Below are 22,887 nucleotides of genomic sequence, written 5' to 3'. Positions count from 1 at the left end.
ATAACCATGTTTTAAAGTCTACATATTTAAAAATTAAAACACTAATGGTCCAGATATAAAGAATTATAAGCCAGAGTGTCAACCAAGCAACATATAATAATCTATATTAATGATTTATCAAAAAATTTAAACAGAAAAATAAGCACAGCAGTAAAAGAATATCAAGACCAAATGAAGGCACCAATTTCCCCAAATTATAAAGATTCCAATGACCTAAGTGTGAACACAAAACGGGAATTTTGTAATATTGTCAAGAACATATGGAGGTCAAACTTAAGAAAAACTGACAACTAAAGATATATTTTTAAAGTTTTTATCTATTTATTTGAGAGATAGAAAGCACAATGGTGGGAGGGGAGCATAGGGAGAAGCAGACTCCCCACTGAGAAGGGGTCTGGGCACATGGTTCAATCCTAGAACCCTGGGATCATGACCTGAACGGAAGACAGACACTTAACCAGCTGAGCCACCCAGATGTCCCAGACAACTGACGATACATTTCAAAAGCCACATAAAGATAGGTCGGGGGGCAAAGAAGTGGTCCCCAACACAACAACCCACAAGCCAGAAGGGTATCACAAACACAGAGGTTATCTCTGAGGAGCGAGAAGTCCAAGCCCTGTATCAGACACCCTTGCCCTGAGGACCATACACCAAGAAGAGGAGCCCCCATAATGTCTAACCGTGCTAATGAGCAAGGCTTAATTAACTCTAGAAGAGCTAAAGACCTATAAGAAACCAAGACTGTACTCTTAAAGTGCATATGCACAGAATACTCACTCTGAGACCCAGCACAGAGGCAACAATTTAAGAAGTACCTTAACCATACAGGGAGATTTACTGACTAATCTTAGGACATGTGCCACAGGGACAGGGATCCGTAGGCACTTTCTCTAGGAACAGACGCATAGAGGGGGCACCATTTTTCTTACTCTCCTTCTGCCATGTTGACTGACAGCTGGCAGGTATCATTTCTGACACTGTCCATCCTCCGTGCTGTTGCTACTCATCATGGCCGGGTGTTCCCCCGCAGGTCTGCCCAGACCAACATGCCCACCCCCACAGATGCCACTCCAAACCAGCTCCCACCCTACCACAATTGCAAGAAGCCTCAACTGGGTTTGGCATAGCCGCCAGTGTGGCTCCCACCCCCACCATACCCCCACCACACCCACACTGGGACTTGCACCCACTGAAAGCAACTCCCAGAAGCAGGTACTGCAGAACCAGAACCAAGACCAGGAAATCCAGAGATGTCCTTCCAAAGCATCTCCAGCCCTACCACACATGGTGAGCAGCCTCAGCCTGGACTGATGCACCCCAAAATGTCTCTCTCCCTTAAGGGAGGGTACCAGCACTGCCCACCAGTGTATCAGCAACAGTCACAGTCCAGACACATGCATCCCATAGAGGACATGCCTGGACTACATGATTTTGCTGAGCAGGGAGGATTGTGTTTCTGGGCCCCACAGGATACCTTCTACATACATCCACCCCTTTAAGACCGAGAGACATAGCTGACCTACCTAATTACATAGAAACAAACACAGATAGGCAGGCGAAATGAAGAGACAGAGAAAGAACAAGTGAAAGAATAAGACAAAGAATAAGAATAAAAAAAGAAAAAAAAAAAAAAAGAATAAGACAAAACCTCAAAAAAAGAACTAAATGAAACAGAGATAAGGAACCTACCTGATAAAGAGTTCAAAGTCATGGTCATAAAGATACCACACTTGAAAAAAGTGATGAATACAATTAGAATTTCAAAAAAGAAATAAAAAAATAACTAAATAGAGCTGAAGAATAAAATAACTGAAAGGAAAATTACACTAGACAGAATCACCATCAGATTAGAGGATGCAGGAGAATGGACCAGCAATTGGGAAGAGACTATTTAAGAGACCTATGTAACAAGAAACTAACATTCACATTATGGGGGTCCCAGAAGGAAGAGAGAGAGAAAAGGGGGAAGAAAACTTACTTGAAGAAATAATAGTTGAAATCTTCCCTAACCTGGAGAAGGAAACAGACACCCAGGTCCAAGAAGCACAAAGAACCCCAAACAAGAGGAACCTAAGGAGGTCCATACCAAGACATATAATAAATAAGGTAAAAAAATTAAAAATAAAGAGGTGATCTTTTTTCTTTTTAAATATTTTATTTATTTTTTTGACAGACAAAGATCACAAGTAAGCAGAGAGGCAGGCAGAGAGAGAAGAGGAAGCAGGCTCCCCGCTGAGCAGAGAGCCCGATGCAGGGCTCGATCCCAGGACCCTGAGATCATGACCTGAGCCAAAGGCAGAGGCTTTAACCCACTGAGCCACCCAGGTGCCCCTAAAGAGGTGATCTTAAAGGCAGCAAGAGAAATCAAGTAATTACACACAAGGGAACATATATTAGACTATGAGCTGATTTTTCAGCAGAAACTTTGCAGACCATAAGAGAGTGGCAGAATGTAGTTAAACTGAAAGGAAAAATTCTACAATCAAGAATACTCTACCTAGAAAGGATATCATTCAGAATTGAAGGAGAAAGAGTTTCCCAAACAAAAGTTAAAGAAGTTCATCACCACTAAACCTCCTTACAAGAAATGTTTAAAAGGACTTCTTCCAGCAGAAAAGAAAAGGCCATAAATAGAAGAAAATTGTGAAAGAAAAATTCATACTGCTAAAAGCAAACATAGTAGGGGCACCTGGGTGGCTCAGTGGGTTAAAGCCTCTGCCTTCGGCTCAGGTCATGATCCCAGCATCCTGGGATCGAGTCCCGCATCGGGCTCTCTGCTCAGCAGGGAGCCTGCTTCCTCCTCTCTCTGCCTACTTGCGATCTCTGTCAAATAAATAAATTAAAAAAAAAAAAAGCAAACATAGTAAAGGTCACTGATTAAATACTAATATAGCTACCATGTAGGTTGAAAGACAAAAGAAGTAAAACTATATCTACAATACTAGTCAAGGGATACACAAAATAATATATGTTAAAAACACAAAACACAAGTAGAGGGAGTAATCAGTAGAATGTGTTCAAATTTAAGTGACCATCAACTTTAAATAGACTGCTGTATACACAGGGTATTCATATGAACCTCATGGTAATCACAAAACAAAAACCTATAATACATAAACAAAAAGATAAAGAAAAAAAGTCCAAATATAACACTAACAAAAGTCATCAAGCCACAATGGAAAAGAATAAGAGAAGAAAGAAACAGAGAACTATGAAAACAACCAAAAAATAATTAAGAAAATAGCAATAAGTACATATCTATCAATAATTTCTTTTAAGCGTAAATGGACTAAATGCCCAATTAAAACTTGGAGTGGGGGGGGTGCCTGGCTAGCTCAGTGGGTTGGGCCTCTGCCTGCAGCTCAGGTCGTGGTCTCAGGGTCCTGGGATCGAGCCCTGCATCAGGGTCTCTGCTCAGCAGGGAGCCTGCTTCCCTTCTCCCTCTGCCTGCCTCTCTGCCTACTTGTGATCCCTCTCTCTGTCAAATGGATAAATAAAACCTTTAAAAAAATAAAAAAAATAAAAGACAAAAGGGGGCTGAATGGACAAAACAAAACGAAACAGGATCCATCTATATGCTGCCTATAACAGACTTACTTTTGACCTAAAACACATAAAGAAAGTATGAAAGTAAAAGAATGGAAAGATATATTACATACATATGGAAAAGAAAAGAAATGATGTAGAAAAGAAAAGATGTAGCAATACCCCTGTCATACATCAGAGAAAACAAACTTTAAAATAAAGATTATGGGTGCGGCTGGGTGGCTCAGTGGGTTAAGCCTCTGCCTTCAGCTCAGGTCATGATCTCAGAGTCCTGGGATCGAACCCCACATCAGGCTCTCTGCTCAGCAGGGGGCCTGCTTCTCCCTCTCTCTCTGCCTGCCTCTCTGCCTACTTGTGATCTCTCTCTCTCTTTCTTGTCAAATGAATAAATAAAATCTTTAAAAAAAATAAAGGTTATGACAAGAGACAAAAACACATCACGTAATAATAAGGAGTTAAAACCAACAAAAGGATAGTACAATTATAAATATGTATGTACCCAACATAGAATCACCTAAATATATATAAAGTAAATGCTAACAGACATAAGGGAAAAACTGATGGTATTACAATGATAGTAGGAAATTTTAATACCCTGCTTACATCAATGGATAGAAAATCAATATGGAAACAGTGGTTTTAAACAACACTTTAGACCAGATAGACCTAATAGATATATTCAGAACATTCCATCCAGAATATATAATCTTTTTAAGTGCAAATGGAACATTGTCTAAAATAGATTACATGTTAAGTCACAAACAAATCTCAAAGAATGTAAGAAGACTAAAAATCATAAGAAGCATTTTTTTCTAAACACTAGAAATCAATTACAGGGGGATAAAACTATACATTTAGACCTAAATATAAACGTACAATCATAAAAATACTAGAAAACATAGGCAGCAAACTCTTAAACATAGTTCTTAGCAATATTATTTTTGGATTTTTATCCTCAGACAAGGGCAACCAAAGCAAAAATAAAGAAATGAGATTGCACCTAACTAAAAAGCTTTTGCATGGGGAAGGAAATCATTAGTAAAATGAAGAGACAGCCTACTGAATGGGAGAAGAATATATGCAAATAGTATACTCAATAAGTATTCAAAATATATATATATATATCCAAAATATATAAATAACTCAGACAACCAACACCAAAAAAACCCAAGCAACCCAATTAAAAAATGGGTAGAAGACCTCAATAGACATTTTCCCAAAGAAAACATACCGATGGCCAAGAGACACATGGCAAGATGTTTAACATCACTAGTCATCAGGGAAATGCAAATCAAAATCACAATGAGTGTTCATCATCACTAGCCATCAGGGAGATTCAAATTAAAACCACATTGAGATACCATCTTACACCACTTAGAACAGCCAAAATTAGCAAGACAGGAAACAATGTGTTGGAGAGGATGTGGAGAAAGGGGAACCCTCTTCCACTGTTGGTGGGAATGCAAGTTGGTGCAGCCACTTTGGAGAACAGTGGGGAGATTCCTCAAGAAATTAAAAATAGAGCTTCCCTATGACCCTGCCATTGCACTACTGGGTATTTACCCCAAAGATACAGATGTAGTGAAAAGAAGGGCCATCTGTACCCCAATATTTATAGCAGCAATGGCCACGGTCGCCAAACTGTGGAAAGAACCAAGATGCCCTTCAACGGACGAATGGATAAGGAAGATGTGGTCCATATACACTATGGAGTATTATGTCTCCATCAGAAAGGATGAATACCCAACTTTTGTAGCAACATGGACGGGACTGGAAGAGATGATGCTGAGTGAAGTAAGTCAAGCAGGGAGAGTCAATTATCATATGGTTTCACTGATTTGTGGAGCATAACAAATAGCATGGAGGACAAGGGGACTTAGAGAGGAGATGGGAGTTGAGGGAAATTGGAAGGGGACGTGAACCATGAGAGACTATGGACTCTGAAAAACAATCTGAGGGTTTTGGAGGGGTGGGGGGTGGGAGGTTGGGGGAACCAGGTGGTGGGTATTGGAGAGGGCACGGATTGCATGGAGCACTGGGTGTGGTGCAAAAATAATGAATACTGTATGCTGAAAATAAATTTAAAAAAAAATCACAATGAGATGTCACCTCACACTAATCAGAATGGCTAGTATCAAAAATACAAGAAATAACAAGTGCTGACAAGGGTGTAGAGAAAAGAGAACACTCCTGCACTATTGGTGGGAATGTAAATTAGTGCAGCCACTGTGGAAAACAGTATGGAGGTTCCACAAAAAATTAAAAATAGAACTACCGTAGTAGCCAGCATTTCCACTTCTGGGTATTTATCTGAAGAAAACAAAAACAATAATTCAAAAAAGTGATATGCACCCCTACATTTTTTAGCACCATTATTTACAGTAGCCAAGATACAGAAGCAACCCATCAACAGATGAACAGATACAGAGATGTGGTGTATAGGTATAGATAGTGGAATATTGCTCAGCCATAAAAAGAATAAAAACTTTCCATTTATAACAACATGAGTGGACCTGGAACATATTATGCTGAGTTAAATAACTCAGAGAAAGACAAATACCATATAATATCACTTATATGTGGAATCTAAACAAACAAACAAAACAAAACAGAAATAGACGCATAAATATAGAGAACAAAGTGGTGGTTGCTGAAGTAAATGGAATTGGGGGAATGGGTGAAGTAAGTAAAGGAGATTAAGAGGTACAAATTCCCAGTTAGAAAATATGTCACAGGGATGCAAAATACAGCATAGGGTATGTAGCCAATAATATTATAATAACTTTATAACTGTATAACTGTAACTGAAGTCACAGACAGTAACTAGGCTTATAATGACTATTCTGTAGTGTATATAAATGTCAAATCACTGTGTTGTATAATTGAAACTAATATAATACTGTATGTCACCTATAATTCAATAATAAATATAAATAAATGAATAGAAAGAAAGGACAGAAGAAAGAAATTAAAGTATTTGGAAAACTCTACTTGTATTAATTTTAGCATAATTTCAAGTTTCATAATCCTTAATAATTCATATATTTTCATATAAAAATGAAAATCTATAGAATATTTTATCATTTCCTGATAGCCAACATTAAATCAGTGCATACTACTGGTTGGGTAGTTTTTGAGGTATTATGTGTGTATTTATCCCATTTAATCATTACAAATTTTTGAGATAGGCAGACTAATATTATCTTCATTTTCTACATGAGGAAATGGGCACAGAGAGTCACACTGCTAAGTAAGCAGCAGAACTGAGATTCAAATGCAAGCATTCTGACTCCAGATTCCACACTTCTAATAAGCAGGCTATATTGCCTCTAGAGCTTGAATTTTGAGATCTATTTTGGCTTGTCAGGACGATTTGTGTAACTCACTAACTAGTACACTGCATAACTATAATGATAGAGCAAAAGCAATGGCATTGGGAGGGAGCAGGCAGGGGTCAGAGATAGATTTTGGAGAAATTAAGTAAGAAAATCAGTAAGAGTTGGTCACTGATTGTATATGTGGGTAAGGAAGGGATAAGGAGGAACAAAGTCCAGAATGACTCTGCTTAAGAAATAGGCACTTTATGGGGCGCCTGGGTGGCTCAGTGAGTTAAGCCTCTGCCTTCCGCTCAAGTCATGATCTCAGGGTCCTGGGATGGAGCCCTGCATCGGGCTCTCTGCTCAGCGGGGAGCCTGCTTCCCTCCCGTCTCTCTCTGCCTGCCTTTCTGCCTACTTGTGATCTGTCAAATAAATAAAAAATCTTAAAAAAAAAAAAAAAGAAGAAGAAGTAGGCACTTTAGAGGGGAGAGGGGTGGGGGGGTACACGAGGCTGGTGATGGGTATTAAGGAGGGCAAGTACTGCATGGAGCACTGGGTGTTATATGCAAACAATGAATCTTGGAACACTACATCAAAAACTAATGACATACTGTATGGTGACTAACATAACATAATAAAAAATAAAAAAGAGGGGCGCCTAAGTGGCTCAGTGGGTTAGAGCCTCTGCCTTCGGCTCGGGTCATGATCCCAGGGTCCTGGGATCGAGCCCCGTATCGGGCTCTCTGCTTAGCGGGGAACCTGCTTCCTCCTCTCCCTCCTGCCTGCCTCTCTGACTACTTGTAATCTCTGTCTATCAAATTAAAAAAAAAAAAAAAAGATTCTCTCTCCCTTTCTCTCTGCCCCCTGCCTGTTCTTTAAAAAAAAAAAATAAATAAATAAATAAAATAAAAAAGAAGTAAGAACTTTGAAATCAAGTAGGAACTACAGTAGAAAGGCAAGTTTTGTGTTTTTTTGTCTGTTTTGTTTTGGTTTTGGTTTTGGTTTGGGATGAAGTTCAGCTTGATCCACAGACTTTGGGATGCTTGTGAGACATTCTGTTCCAGAAAACAGTTAAGTGGCTTCACAAAGAAGCAGGCAACGAGTGAGAGGGAGTGTAGAGAGCTGTCTTTGTCCCTGAAATGCTGTCCCATCCCCACTCCTTGAGACCATTCCTCCTTGAGAATGTTACTATGATGAGGATGTATGTGTGCTTGTCAGTGGGGGGAGAGGAGAAGTTATCATAAAATGAGAAACATCTCTTTGACATATTGGGCAGTGAAATCAGGTGGAGTAAAGAGTGAAATCAGGAAAACCCCACAAAGCACAAATACTAACACCATCCCTCCAACACAGGGCTGACCATGGTCTCTGGTTTTACATTCTGTATATAGAGATGCCATGCTGGCTAATGCACTCTACATTACATAAGGACCTGTACCTTATTGATTTTTTGTCGTTTTTGAAGCACCTACCACAAGGTAAACATGTCTGTTGAATTATTGTCAGGACCTCTCCTCACTTTTATAAGAAGTCAAGGAATTACTTCAAAGATGCTGTTAGTCCTTTTAGAGCTGCGCTTCAAGCATCATCGGGCTGGCTCAATGAAAGACAGTCTCATTAACAGAATAATGTGCTAGATTCATCCCAAGAAGCCAATGGGAGAGCCACAGAGTCAGTGAGGGAACAAAACAAACAAAAGAATGCAGTGCCTGCACATGTGTCTGGAACCCGCTATTAGTCATGTCAGCCTAATCTGATCGAAGAAATCCTTCAGACAAAAGAATAAGATATTTTGGTTCAAGGCTCATTAAAATTTAGAGTGGTTAATTTCCTCCTTAACTTTAAGTAGCTGGAAAGGAAGAAGAAATGAAGATACCAACATAACAGCTGACTTTTTTTTCAACTAAAGTTTTTTTAACTGCTGAAATTTAAAATATTTGTTTATTCTAAAACTATTTGAAATTTAATCTATAAAAAATTAAGATGGAATGTTTAAAAAATCAAAATGCACTTCAGCAAAAAATCAATGGTGCAAATTAGATGGATTTAGATGGGTTAAGTTTTCCAAACTAAAATGTAGAAAATAAAGATTCTTCTAGACAACACTATCAAAATAATTCTTTAATGATTATTATGACTTTTCTTTATAAAGTATCTCCTTTGAGGCTTAACTGAATAATTAGATTGCAGCATAGCTATAACACTGATTAGTCAAATCACCTATCTGATATTTATTTTTAAAATACTTATAATGGGGGCGCCTGGGTGGCTCAGCGGGTTAAAGCCTCTGCCTTCAGCTCAGGTCATGATCCCAGGGTCCTGGGATCGAGCCCCGCATCGGGCTTTCTGCTCAGCGGGGAGCCTGCTTCTTCCTCTCTCTTTCTGCCTGCCTCTGCCTACTTGTGATCTCTCTCTGTCAAATAAATATATAAAATCTTTAAAAAAAATAAAATAAAATACTTATAATGACATGAAAAAAATAGCATTCAGGTAAGAATTCAAGCTGAGTACTTAAAAATCAACAACAAAGAGCAAAATACTCACGATATGGGATTTCCAGTGGATGCCCTGTTATATCACACCACCCAATCGGGTGAATGTCAGGGCTGTCTGCATCCATCCAGTAGTCATATTTGTGGTCCCAGCCATCGAAATGAACCTGTTGAGTAATTAGTATTTAGTAATTAGTATTTCATTATGCCTATATCTAAATATTAGAAGACAGACCTCTGAATTTGAGACTGCAATTATAATAATCATACATTACAACTAGAATATTTTAAAAATGTGCCATCAAAGAGGCTTTTAATCTAACCACCAAAGGCTGTTGTACCAATTTTTCTGAGAAACGAAAGTTGGTAAATAAAAAAAATCTGTCAGAGATTGGTTAGAATTTGAAGGGATAATACCAACCAATTTTCCCAACCAAGTAATAAATACGGTAATGCTGGTGGGAAGACACTTTCTCTCCTGGCTGCCATTGCAAAAATTATGTCAGTTTCATGGACAGGAGTCATCAATTTGACATCAGTACAGCGTTATACTATTGGGAAATGCATGGATATTAGATAGAATAAAAGAAAGCAATAAATTTCAAAATCCTGACAAACAAGGAGAGATAGAGCCACTGGAAATGAAGGTAAAGGAGAGGACAGAATATGCTGAGGTAGATGGATTAATAGTGCTCTTGCTAGCTATAAAGAATGGGGTGAGATTTCAGGAAACCTGAGGAAGAGATATGGCTCAAGTCCAGCAATCCAGCAAATGGTTATCACTATTTTGCATCTTAACTACAAAACACACATACATATAACTCACATACACACACAGGTCCAAGAATAATTAAAATGAAGCTCGATTTCTGAAACAAAAATCACACACTTGTTTCTGAAACTTATCGAACTTCATGTTATGTAAGTTTCTTATCAGGATGAACAAACCAAATTATTTGTGCAAGCAAAAAAAAAAATAAGAATGACAATATTTAATAAACCTACTTACTCTCTTATATATTTTCTGTTTCTATCAATTAAATGGTGCATCCCTCATTCAATGAAAAAAACCCCACAATTTATGAAAATCATAATTTTTATAAAAAGAGCATGATTGCAAGCATTATAATAAACCAACTGAAACATAAGTCTGTTATACAGGACATAGGACTAAAAAAAAGAAAAAAAGGGTAAAATTGTGCATAGTAAATCCCAAATAGAGTCCAACACTTCTTCTCAAGGTCCATCTTTCTAAACATGTGGTTCTCCAAGTTTGGTTCCCAGACTGTCAGCACCTGCATCACCTGGACACGTGTTAGAAATTCAGATTGCTGGGCCCGAACTCAACCCACTGAATCAGACACTCTAAAAGACAGGGCCTAACAATCTGTGTGTAAACCAATCCTCCAGATGAATCTAGTATGTGCTGAAGTTTGAGAACCAATATCTTAAGAAAAACTTTCAAAAGTATATTTCTACCACATGTAGGCTTCTGGCTGAGACAGACTGGCCTTTCCCAGCAGCTACTATAAAGCTGGACAAAACACAGGAAGTGACTGTGTTTAGACACTGGCCAACAGGCACTGCAGAAACAGAATTTCTAAGTACAAATGTCAGCCCTGTGACACTGTTAGCCTGTGGACAATTTCCTGAGAGCAACAGAGGTGGAGAAAAGGCAGTCTTGTTGTGTTGAGGAGACACACATTGCAGTTCAGTGCTGGTGAAGCAGCTGGAAACTGGAGGACAAACACTAGAGAGAACTGACCCCAGAAATCTTTGGGGTTTTATTTGTTTGTTTTTGTTTTTGCAAGACCTTGGTCACTGGCTAGACTGTACCTGCACAAGGTGAGAGGGTGAAGTGAAGAAGAGAACATCTGATACAGAGCTGCAAGTAAAATGAAGATAGCAGAGGTCACACTTACTGGGAGAGTGGAGAGACCAGAGTGCAGAGATCGTAAAACGCCTTGAGAATTTGACTGAGACACCAAAAAGGCCATACTTCTGCAATAAGAACCATGTCCTAGAGTATTCTAGACCAGCCCTAAAAAAGACTAAAATCAAACCTCAACAAGTTTAAGAACAGCCATCAGTATTAACTGCCTGACATAACAAGTTCTCCCAAATCCAAACACTGCAACATTCATAATGTCCAACATAAAATAAAAATGTATTTAGCATGCAAATAAGCAGGTGAATGTGAGCCTTACTCACTTTTTAAAAAATAGACCCTGTGATGGCCCAGATGTAATTAGTAGGCAAGAACTTTTTAAGTAGCTATTAAAGCTATTAAGTAGCTATTAAAGTTTAAGGACCTAAAGGAAAAATGGTCTTGATGAGGGAACAGATAGGGAATCTCAGCAAGGAAATGGAAACTGTAAGATAGAAACAAATAGAATTCTAGAACTTAAGAGCAGAAATAAAAAGTTTCTGAATAGGCTTAATAACAGATTAGACATGGCAGAAAAATGAATAAGTGAACATTAAAACAGATTCATAGCAATTATTAAACTAAAGCATACACAATAAAAAATTCTGAAAATAAACAGAGCCTCAGGTACTTGTAAGATAGAATCAGATGGCCTAACAGACATGTATTTAGAGTCCAGAAGGAGAAGACAGACAATGGAGTGGGAATAATGGTCAAAGCAGACAAAAGTTGAAGAAAATAACAATAACAAAATTTCCCTATTTTGGTCAAAAAAGCCAATTTACAATCTTAAGAAGAACAGCAAAACCAAGCATAATAAGTACAAAGAAAAATGGGGTGCCTGAGTTGCTCAGTTGGTTAAGTGCCTGTCTCTTGGTTTTGGCTCAGGTCATGATCTCCAGATCCTGGAATTAAACTCCGAGTCAGGGCTCTGCACTCAGCAAGGAGTCTGCTTGTGGATTCTCTCTCTCCCTCCTCCTCTACCCCTCCTCTCTCTCCTGTCTCTCTCTCAAATAAATAAATAAATCTTGATAAATAAATACAAACCACTAAAAATGAAAGACAAAAGAAAATTCTTTGAAAGCAGCTAAAGTAGTATAACATACTACATACAGGGAACATGACAGGAATGTAGCCAACTTCTCATCAGAAACAGAAAAGGCAACAAGACAATGAAATGACATCTTTAAAGCAGTAAGGGAAATAAACTGTCAACTGAGATTTTATATATTACAAAAAATATCCTTCAAAAAGGAGTAAAATTAATTTTCAGATAAATAAAACCTGATTAAATATTCACCTACAGATTTGCACTGCAAGAAATATTATAGAAAATATTTCAAGTGAAAGGTAAGTATTATCAGATGGAATGACAACAATTTGGAATAAAAATGAACAAATTTAAAGACCCATTTTAACTGATTTCTACAATTACTGTAAAGCTGCAGTTATGAAGACAGTGTCATTTGGCTTAAGGATAAGCAAATACATTACTGGAACAGAAAAGATTATATCAATTCATACACACACACACACACACACACACATATGTACACATTCAACTGCTTTTCAACGGCTATGACAAGGTTATTAAATAGGGAAAGAACAGCATTTTCAGCAAATGATACTACAGCAAGTGGATATCCACATGTGAACAAAATCCAAACTAGCTAGCTGATTCTACCTCACCTCCCACATAAAAATTAATTTGAAATGGACCGCAGACCTAAAAAAAGCTAAAACAAACTCAAGGATGAAACTTAAAATCTTCATGATACTGGGATATTAGGGGATTTCTTAACATATAAGCAGCATTACCCGAAGAGGACAAATTGATAAACTCAATTTTAATCATAATAAATTCTTCAGAATCATCATTAATAAAAAGGAAAACCAAGCCAAGGATATTTATATTTATCTGACAAAAGACTTGACAACCCAATAAAAAAATGAGCAAAAGACTTATCATGCTCTATGGAAGAAAAGGTTCATGAATGGTCAATAAGTAAATAAAAAAATTCTCAACTTCACTATTCATCAAAGAGACCAAAATGAGACATACTACACACCCACTTGTATGACTCAAATTAAATGACTGACAACATCAATTACTGGTGAGGCTGTGGAGCTCCCAGAACATTCATACAATGTCAGCAGGGTTGGAAAATTATACAATCACTTTAGAAAATGTTGTGTTATTTTATTATAGATTTAAGATGTTCCTACTCTGTGACTCCCGGCAATTCCACCCAAAAGATGAAAATACATTTGTAAACAAATGTTCCTTTCAATTTCATTCAAAATGTCAAAAGTTGAAAACCACCCAAATACCCAACAACAGATGAACACCTATTCACAAGTAAGTGTTGTATGGGCATAAGATGAATAGTAGTCACCAACAGAAAGGGACAGTCTGTTTATACATGCATAATCATGCATCAATCAAACAGACCTCACATAAAGAAAGAAGGCAGACACAAAAGAATGCATACTGTATTGTTCCATTTATATGAAGTTTGAGAACAGCCACAGAAATCAGATCCATGTTTGTCTGGGAGAAGGTGGGAGGCAGAACTGCCCCAATGGGGCACAAAAGGAACCTTCTGTGGTATTGGATAGCTGTCAAATCTTGATTGGGGTGGTGGTTATACAGGATGCACATTTCTCAAGTCATCAAAATCCATACATAAAATCTGTAATCTTTTATCATTTGCAAATTATAGCTCCATAAAGTTATCTTATTTAAAATATTTCTACATGCAGCTGCTATCAAATCGGGCTATTCTGATCTTTTACTATATTTATATATTGTGATGTTTCAGCACTCCGGACATAGCCAAACTGCATAATACTGTCAGTACCAGACAACTAAATATTTAGTTGTGACAAGCAAAAATTGCCTCTCCTTTCAAGAATGGAATGCTGGGTGTTATACGCAAACAGTGAAGCAACAGAACACGACATCAAAAACTAATGTACTGGGGTGCCTGGGTGGCTCAGTGGGTTAAGCCTCTGCCTTCAGCTTAGGTCATGATCCCAGGGTCCTGAGATAGAGTTCCGCATCGGGCTCTCTGTTTGACAGGGAGCCTGCTTCACCCCCGCCCACCACCTCTGTCTGTCTCTCTGCCTACTCATGATTTCTCTCTCTCTGTCAGATAAAGAAATAAAATCTTAAAAAAAAAGAAACCTAATGTACTGTATGGTGACTAATGTAACATATAAATAAATAAAGAACGATGCCTGTTGCTCTGGATTTAACAGCAGAAATTATGTAAAATGGAGAGAAGGAGAAATAGAAAGTTTTCTCAAATTTTAATATTTCCTCCGACTTTCAATGTCCTTCTCTTTTCAGTTTACAGTGCAACTGTTTATGTTTTAGAAGCAAGACCATGACCTCTAAGCACAAACAAGACAGGCCAAATCTTGCTGCAAGGAGTCAGGTCTCTCTATTCCTGCTATTGTATCTGGACTTGGGAATCCTACTGTGGAATTCAGGTCTAAAACAGAAAAACTAAAATGACAATATCTTTTTTTTAAAAAGTTTGAAAGCAGATACAATGTTTTTAAGTACTTTGTTCAATTTTTTCCTCTTACTTTCATTAAGAAATATTAAATTACCCTTTCCAGTGCTGTATGTAATCACTCACAATGAAACCATGGGGATTAAAAAGAGCCCTTCCTAATCCAAAGACGCAAGGCTCCACTCCCCCACAAGGGCCATCTAAACATGGAATATATAACCAAAATCTGACCCATATACATCTTTATGAAAGATATTTTCATATCTGTGGATCTTCATATCTCTGGAGTTGAAAATCCAATTTTAAGAATTCTAACCAGATGGTCAAGTTAATAAAGGAGATTGGCATTTTAAGAATATTTACAGAGTTCTTTCATAAAGGAAAGAATTATTTTGAAACCAAATCATCTCCATTTCATGCATTTATGAATTTTATATATTTGGGTTTATATAAAGCTGAGTAAACACATGGATACTTCTACCTCAGGTTTTGATAAACTGGAAAACAAAGGTTGGCTAATTGAATCAAACAGTCTCGGGGCGCCTGGGTGGCTCAGTGGGTTGGGCCTCTGCCTTAGGCTCGGGTCATGATCCCGGGATCCTGGGATCGAGCCCCGCATCGGGCTCTCTGCTCAGCGGGGAGCCTGCTTTCTCCTCTCTCTCTCTCTGCCTGCTTGTGATCTCTGTCAAATAAATAAGTAAAATCTTTGGAAAAAACAAAACAAAACAAAAAAAGAGTCTCAATTTGGTAAAAGTCAGATAATTGAACCAAACAGTCTCAATGATTGGTAAAATATCTTGCGCATTTAAGAATTAGATCAGCATATTAAAAAACAAGGCCATATGCCTTAATGTAAATCCAAAGTCGCCAGTCATCTCTGACATGACTTTCTCACTTTGCCTTATCATTACTGCCCCTCAGCCCTCCAGCCTTACCGCTATGCTTCAGCCATCTTCAATGCTGCCATGACATTAGCACCATGACTTACACACTCTCAGACCTCAAAAAGCCATCAGTGGAATGAGATACACAGCAGTAACCATCACTCCTCACTGTGCCTTATGGCAGCTGGAAAATAAACAGTTTTTTTGTCTAGGAACACTGGAAGCTAAATTTAATGTTCAATCACAACAATTTTACTAGCCTAACTGATATTACTATGCTTCTTTGCTTCTGCTATATGGTTTTTAAATTTGTAATTTCCACTTTAATGAGCTTATTGGATATGTGTATTTTATTGTCAGAGGCTTCTAATCTATTTTAAAAGCCTATGGTGAACAAATTATAAGCATGTAGATGATGTTAATTTATTCAGAAAGAGGCTTCACTGTACCTGACCTCTTCTTGCTTTAACTGAATACATTTTCAGTTAACTAGACTTAACCTTCCATTTCATTCTAGAAAGAAAAACTGAGTTTTCATATATTATTACTGATATTTATTACTCATAACTATTGGTGCTAATAAGGCAATATAAATCTCACTTCCTGTGATGCAGACATCTGTTGTTGCATGGTGCGGGGGGTGCAGAAAGAGTGCTGAGTCTAGACCTAAGTTCCTCCATGGGACAAGCAAGCTCACATCACACCTTCACAGAAATACCACTATCATCTAAGTGCAAGAGCACTGGGTATGGCAGGGGACTCACTTTTATTGTATGCTTATATATTCCAGACACAGCTGTAAAATATATACATCATCACTTAATGTCTACAATATGTTGTTTTCATAGATTCTGGAAAGGAGACTTCAAAGAATTTTGCTGAGATCCCACCCTAGTAAACAGCAAAACCAGGCTTCAGCTGAGAACAATTTCTTGAGAGAACAATACAAGAATATAAATTGTGAGGATATTTGGGACTACTATACCTAAGAATCTACTGTAGCAGAGGTAAATTGCATTTTTAAAATATAAAAAGGAATTTTTATAGTGAAAACAAAATAGCATGGAAGAATACAGGGCTGCAGTCCAGAACTACACATACTTTTGCACATTCAACATTAATTCTACACTAGGCCAGTCTGTTCAGGGGTCTATCCAGGCAAGAACAGAGGGGGAGGGAACATGAAGAAAAGGTGTTATAACAGACAAGTATGTAGACTTTTAAAATTAGTATCACACATTACTACCTCCATTTTACATAAGAAGCCAATGAGATACATAGGGATAAGGAATTATGCCCCGTGTTTCCAATCCTTGTTTGTGATATGAAACCCTCACTCATCCGCCTGAACATGAGCCTGAACTGCTGTTCAGTAGTATTAGAACTGGCAGCCCCTACCTACGGTCCTTTCCAGAGCTTCCACACCCACTCTCAGTAAATTACTTTAATTCGCTTTCCCTGCTAACCTCTCTCTAAATCCATCTGCTCTTTTACAAATACAATTGCTTCCATCTTCCTTTTAGTACATTCCTATAATAAGTATTATAAAAAGAAAGACATGTAATCATGAAATAGAAAAATTAACAGCTTTACAATAGCTATACTAAAATACATGTCATTTTTTAAGGCCATGACCCAAATTCAGCATATTTCTTGGACAGTGGTTTTCAGTTAGCAAAATACAGTTAGCAAAATACCAACTGTCTCCTGCCCTACCAGAACTCTAATTCAGGGGATGGGGGATGTCAGGAACAATGCCTGGAAATTGTATTTTTTTATTTTAACCACACATCCTAGATTATCTGCTAAAGGTGGTTTTTGGATAAAACTTTTTAAAATGCTTCCTTAGGGTAACCCCATGGCAACAAGGTTGTTAATCAACTGAACTTGCCACTAAACTCACTTATATCTAAAGCAATGAAGAATAACATTTTTTAAAATCGTCACAAATCTTTTTTTTTAATTCTGTAAGAAACCAGTCCAAGAGGGATCTGGTTGAAGGCCTAATGTTGAAGACATTCAACTCCAAATATTTCCATCTATGATAAATATGTCTACATAAGTTTCCATTTCTTCTATGGTTACTGTTATAACAAATACAATTAGTTTTCCCCATAAATATATTTTCCCCATAAGATTCCCACAAGAAATAAAAATGCCAAATTTCCAATAGAATTACCAGGGCTTTAATTCTTGTGAAGAAATCGAAATAGTTCCTCAGAGTTAGGCATAATTGTAGCTACATTCAGGGCCCCATAGCCACAGGTCCGTGGATAATATCTTAGGAAGAAAAACCTCCTCCAGGAGCAGTGTGAGGACACACAACCTCAAAATCCATTTATGGTGGTGACTAACATAAATATCTTTATAAGCTCTGTTGAAAGATTTAAAATGTGTTAAGCACTGAAGCGACATATGCTACACATCCATCGTGAACATAAAGGCCATTTCCTTTCTGGTTATTCATTAGAATAACCTGTGCTCCCTCCGTCTTCTGTTCAGGACACTGGCCCTCACAGCGGACACTGCTTCAACAAGCACCCTCCATTTTTCCTGACATCCCGAATTCCCACTTTGGATCTGCTATCAAATCATCAAGGTTTTTCTACTAAACTACAAATTCTTCATACTCATTATTTACAAACCACCAACACAAAAAAGAGTTTACCCACTTACATTAAAGGAAGGTAGTGTTTCTAAATATGAATAGTGGGACATAAGGCATGTGAAAGAGAAGAAAAGCTGGTTATATTTTGAGGGACCACAGGATTTACTGTCCAAATGGGACATTTTAAAGCATAAGAGAGAGAGCACTACTGAGTTCACAATTACAACACGTATAATCCCAGATTATCCCAGGTAAGCCAAAACACGTAATTACCTTTGGTAGTCCAAAGATGACTTCTATAAATAAATAATCCCCCCCCAAAATAACGGCAAAGGGGAAATATTACACAACTCTGATTATAATATGAAAAAAACTACACCAGTTAGTTTAAATTCCCATATTATCACTGACAAGAATTTACTGTACATTTATATAGGGAACACTGAATAACACAATAGACAATATAAGGCATAGATAATAATTTATGCAACTACTATCATATCTATATGGGTAGTATCAGCAAAAATACATACTTGCAGCTGTACTTATCAACTGAATGTATCATGAGCACTATTTCTAAATTTTTGAAGCCATGGGTGAGTTACATATTTTTTCTATCCATCCTTATATTTATTAGTACAACATCAATTTTACTAGTGGCCAGTTCTAAATTACTTGCATAAAGGATATATGCATTTATTATGAATGTATGTTGGGTTTTATCAAAATTTTTTGCATTTATTGATAGGATTATGTCATTTTTTTAGCCTGTTGAAATGATGGAATATATTAATTTTTGGCTATTGAACCAGCCTTGCCTATCATGCATAAATCCTACTTGGTCATGGTGTATAATTCATTTTATATGTTTCTGGATTCGATGTGTGAATATTTTGTTGAGGATATTTGCATCCCTGTTCGTGGCAGATAGTGGCTTATAGTTTCCTTTTCTAGTAATGTTCTTGTGTGGCTTTGAATTTAGGGTTAATGCTGGCCTCACAGAATGAGTTAGAAAGTATTTCTTCTCCTTCTACCGTCTAAAAAACGATTATAGAAAATTGGTATAATTTCTTCCCTAAATGTTTGATAGAATTTACCAGTTAAACCATCTGGGCCTGGTGGTTTCTCTTTTGGGAGACTATTAATTTCTGACTCAATTTGCTTAATATACAGAGGTCTATTCAGATTGTCTATGTTTTTTTGTGTGAGTTCTGGCAGACTGTGTCTTTTAAAGAATCAGTCCACTTCATCTAGATTATCAAATCTGTGGGCAGTGTTGCTTCCAGTATTCCTTTATTACCCTTTTAACATCCAGAGGATCCATAGTGATGTCTCCTCTTTTGTTTCTGATGTTAGTAATTGGTGTCCTCTCTGTATTTTTTAGTCAGCCTGGTTAGAGGGTTATCAATTTTATTGATCTCGAAGAACCAGACTCTGGCTTACTGGATCTCTACTGATTTCCTGTTTTCAATTTCACTGACTTTTGCTCTAATTCTTCTTATGTATTTTCTTCTGCTTACTTTGGATTTAATTTACTCTTCTCTATTTTCATAAGGTGGAAATTTAGATTACTGATTAATTTAGATCTTTCTTATTTTCCGATACATGCATTCAATGCTATAAATTTCCCTCTAAACACTGCTTTTGAGGCATCCCACAAGTTTTGATATTTTTAGTTAGTTCAAAATATTTTTTTTTACTTTCTCTTGAGATTTCTTCTTTGAACCGTGTGTTAATTAGAATGTGTTATTTAATCTCCATGTATTTTGGGGTTTCCTAATTATCTTTCTGTTTTTTATTATAATTCCATTGTGGTCTGAGAGCAGTGTATGTTTTATATATTTTTAAAAATCTATTAAGGTGTGTTTTATGGGTCAGAATGTGGTCAGTCTTGGTGAATGTTCCATGTAAGTCTGAGAAGAATGAGTATTCTGCTGTTGTTTGATAAGAGAGTCTATGTAGTTGAGTGATGGTTTTGTTGAGTTCAACTAGATCCTTACTGATTTTGTCTGCTGAATCTTCCCATTTCTTAGAGAGGGGTGCTGAGGTCTCCAGTTGTGATAGTGATTCATCTATTTCTCTTTGCAAGTCTATCACTTTTTACCTCATGTAGTTTGATGATCTATTCTTAGGTACATAAGAATTATTTTTTGGGGTGCCTGCGTGGCTGAGTGGGTTAAGCCTCTGCCTTCAGCTTAGGTCATGATCTCAGGGTCCTGGGATAGAGACCCACATCGGGCTTGCTGCTCAGCAGGAAGCCTGCTTTCCCCATTATCTCTGCCTGCTGCTCTGCCTACTTGTGATCCCTCTCTCTCTGTCAAATAAATAAATAAAATCTTTACAAAAAAAAAAAAGAATTATTTTTTGGAGAACTGACCACTTCATCATTATCTACTATCCTTCTTTATCCCAATAACTTTCCTTACTTTGAAGTCAGCTCTGCTTATAATTAATATAGCTACTCCTGATTTTTTTTCACTAGTGTTAACAGGATATATTTTTCTCCATCCATTTTATTTTTAATCTATATGTATCTTTATATTTAAAGTGGGTTCCTTGGAGATAACATAGAGTTAGTTGGATCATGTATTTTTATATACTCTGACAATCTTTGTCTTAGCTGGTGCATTCATTCAATTGACATTCAAAATAATTACCAATATACATGGTTGGATTAACATCTACCATATTCACTGTCCTTTTTCTCTGTTTCCATTCTTGTGTTCTACTTTTTTTCTGCTTTCGTGGTTCTGAATGTGTATTTTATGATTCTATTTTTCCATTATTAGCACATGAATTATACTTTTTTTTAAACTTTATTTTTTATAAACATATATTTTTATCCCCAGGGGTACAGGTCTGTGAATCGCCAGGTTTACACATTTCACAGCACTCACCATAGCACATACCCAACCCCAATGTCCATAACCCCATCCCCCCCAACCTCCCTCCCCCCATCAACCCTCAGTTTGTTTTGTGAGATTAAGAGTAACTTATGGATTGTCTCCCTCCCAATCCCATCTTGTTTCATTTACTCTTTTTTTAAAAAAAACTTCTTATAGTGGTTGACCTACATTTTACAATATACATTTACAACTAATTAAAGTATACTTTCAAATAATACCATACCATTTCACTCATAAAATAATATTAATTCCTTTCTCCTGCCTCCGATATCACTGCTGTCATTCAGTGAACATATATAAGCATACATAAACATATACATATAAACATATACCTATTATATAAATAAATATAATAGAAACATTGTTGCTCTTATTATTTAGAATTAACTGTAATTTAATTCTTATTGGGTGTTATATCAATTAAGAATAAAAATAAGTTTTCACTTTCTCTTCATTTATTCCTTCAATAATCTTTCTTTATGTAGAGCCAAGTTTCTTCCTATTTCATTTTCCTTCTCTCAAAAGAATTTCTTCTAACATTCTTGTAAGACAGACTTACTGGCAACAAATTCCTTCAATTTTTGTCTTGAAAAGTCCTTATTTTTCCTTTACTTTTTTAACGATAATTATGTAGGGTACAGAATTCTAGGTTGGTGAGGGTTTTTCTCTCAACATTTTAAATATTTCACTCCATTCTCTTCTTTCTTGCCTGGTTTCTGAGATGAAGACAGATGTAATTCCCACCTTGGTTCCTCTACTGGTACAACATCCCCTTCCCTGGCTTCTTTTAGGACTTTATCTTTGATATTCTATAGTTTTCAAGGTGGTACACCCTGGTGTAGTTTTTTGGCATTTATCCAGCTTGATGTTCTCTATGTTTCCTCAATATGTGGCCTGATGTTCAACATTAATATGGGGAAATTCTCAATCCTTATTTTTCAAATATTTCTACTGTTCCTTTTTTTCTCCTTTTGGTATTCTCATTACATATATGTTACTCTTTTTGTAGTTGTCCCACAGTCTCTGGATATTCTGTTTTTTCCTTTTTTCTCTTTGCTTTTCAGTTTTAGAAATTTCTATTGAGACACCTTCTAGGACAGAGGTACTTTCCTCAGAAAAGACCAGTCTAAGCAGCCCATCAAAAGCCTTCTACATTTTTGCTACAGTATTGTTTATTTCTAGCATTTTCTTTTAGTTCTTTCTTAGGATTTCCTTCTCTCTGCTTATATTGTCCTGCTATTCTTGCATGCTGTCTACTTTAACCATTAGAATGCTTAACATATTAATCACAGTTGTTTTCCATTTCTAGTGTGATAATTCTAACATCCTTGCTAAGTCTGGTTCTGATGCTTGCTCTGTCTCTTCAAAAAAATTTTTTCTTTGCCTCTTGGTATGCCTTATAATTTTTTTCCTGATAGTCGGGCATGATATATCAGGTAAAAGGAACTATAAACAAGACTTTATTATTGTGGGGGTGAGGTGTAGGGGGAGGGTATAGATTCTAGAGAATTGTGATTAGGTCTATTTTTTAGTGAGCCTCTGGATTGTGAACTTCACTGGTATTTCTCAGGTTTGTTCTCCTCCATCAGCTAGAACAAGATGGTTATAGCAGGCTAGAGGTAGGTATTTCCATTCCTTCAAGTCAATTAGGTTCTGGTAACACCTCAGTAGGTTAGACTCTG

The 22,887-nt window shown here is 37.0% G+C and overlaps 1 protein-coding gene across 1 annotated transcript in view; it reads right to left on the bottom strand.

The window, feature by feature from the left end:
• The window catches only part of LOC111142637 (L3MBTL4, histone methyl-lysine binding protein), a 378,206-nt gene that overhangs the window by 195,737 nt on the left and 159,582 nt on the right, over nucleotides 1-22,887 (bottom strand). The window contains exon 12 of the mRNA XM_022495947.1: nucleotides 9,412-9,526. Within this exon, the coding sequence (XP_022351655.1) occupies nucleotides 9,412-9,526 (115 nt within the window). The remainder of the gene's footprint in view (nucleotides 1-9,411; nucleotides 9,527-22,887) is intronic.

Source organism: Enhydra lutris, unplaced genomic scaffold (assembly GCF_002288905.1).
Source record: "Enhydra lutris kenyoni isolate GAN:26980312 unplaced genomic scaffold, ASM228890v2 scaffoldscaffold8, whole genome shotgun sequence".
NCBI lineage: Eukaryota > Metazoa > Chordata > Mammalia > Carnivora > Mustelidae > Enhydra > Enhydra lutris.
This window is presented reverse-complemented; position numbering and strand designations above follow the sequence as displayed.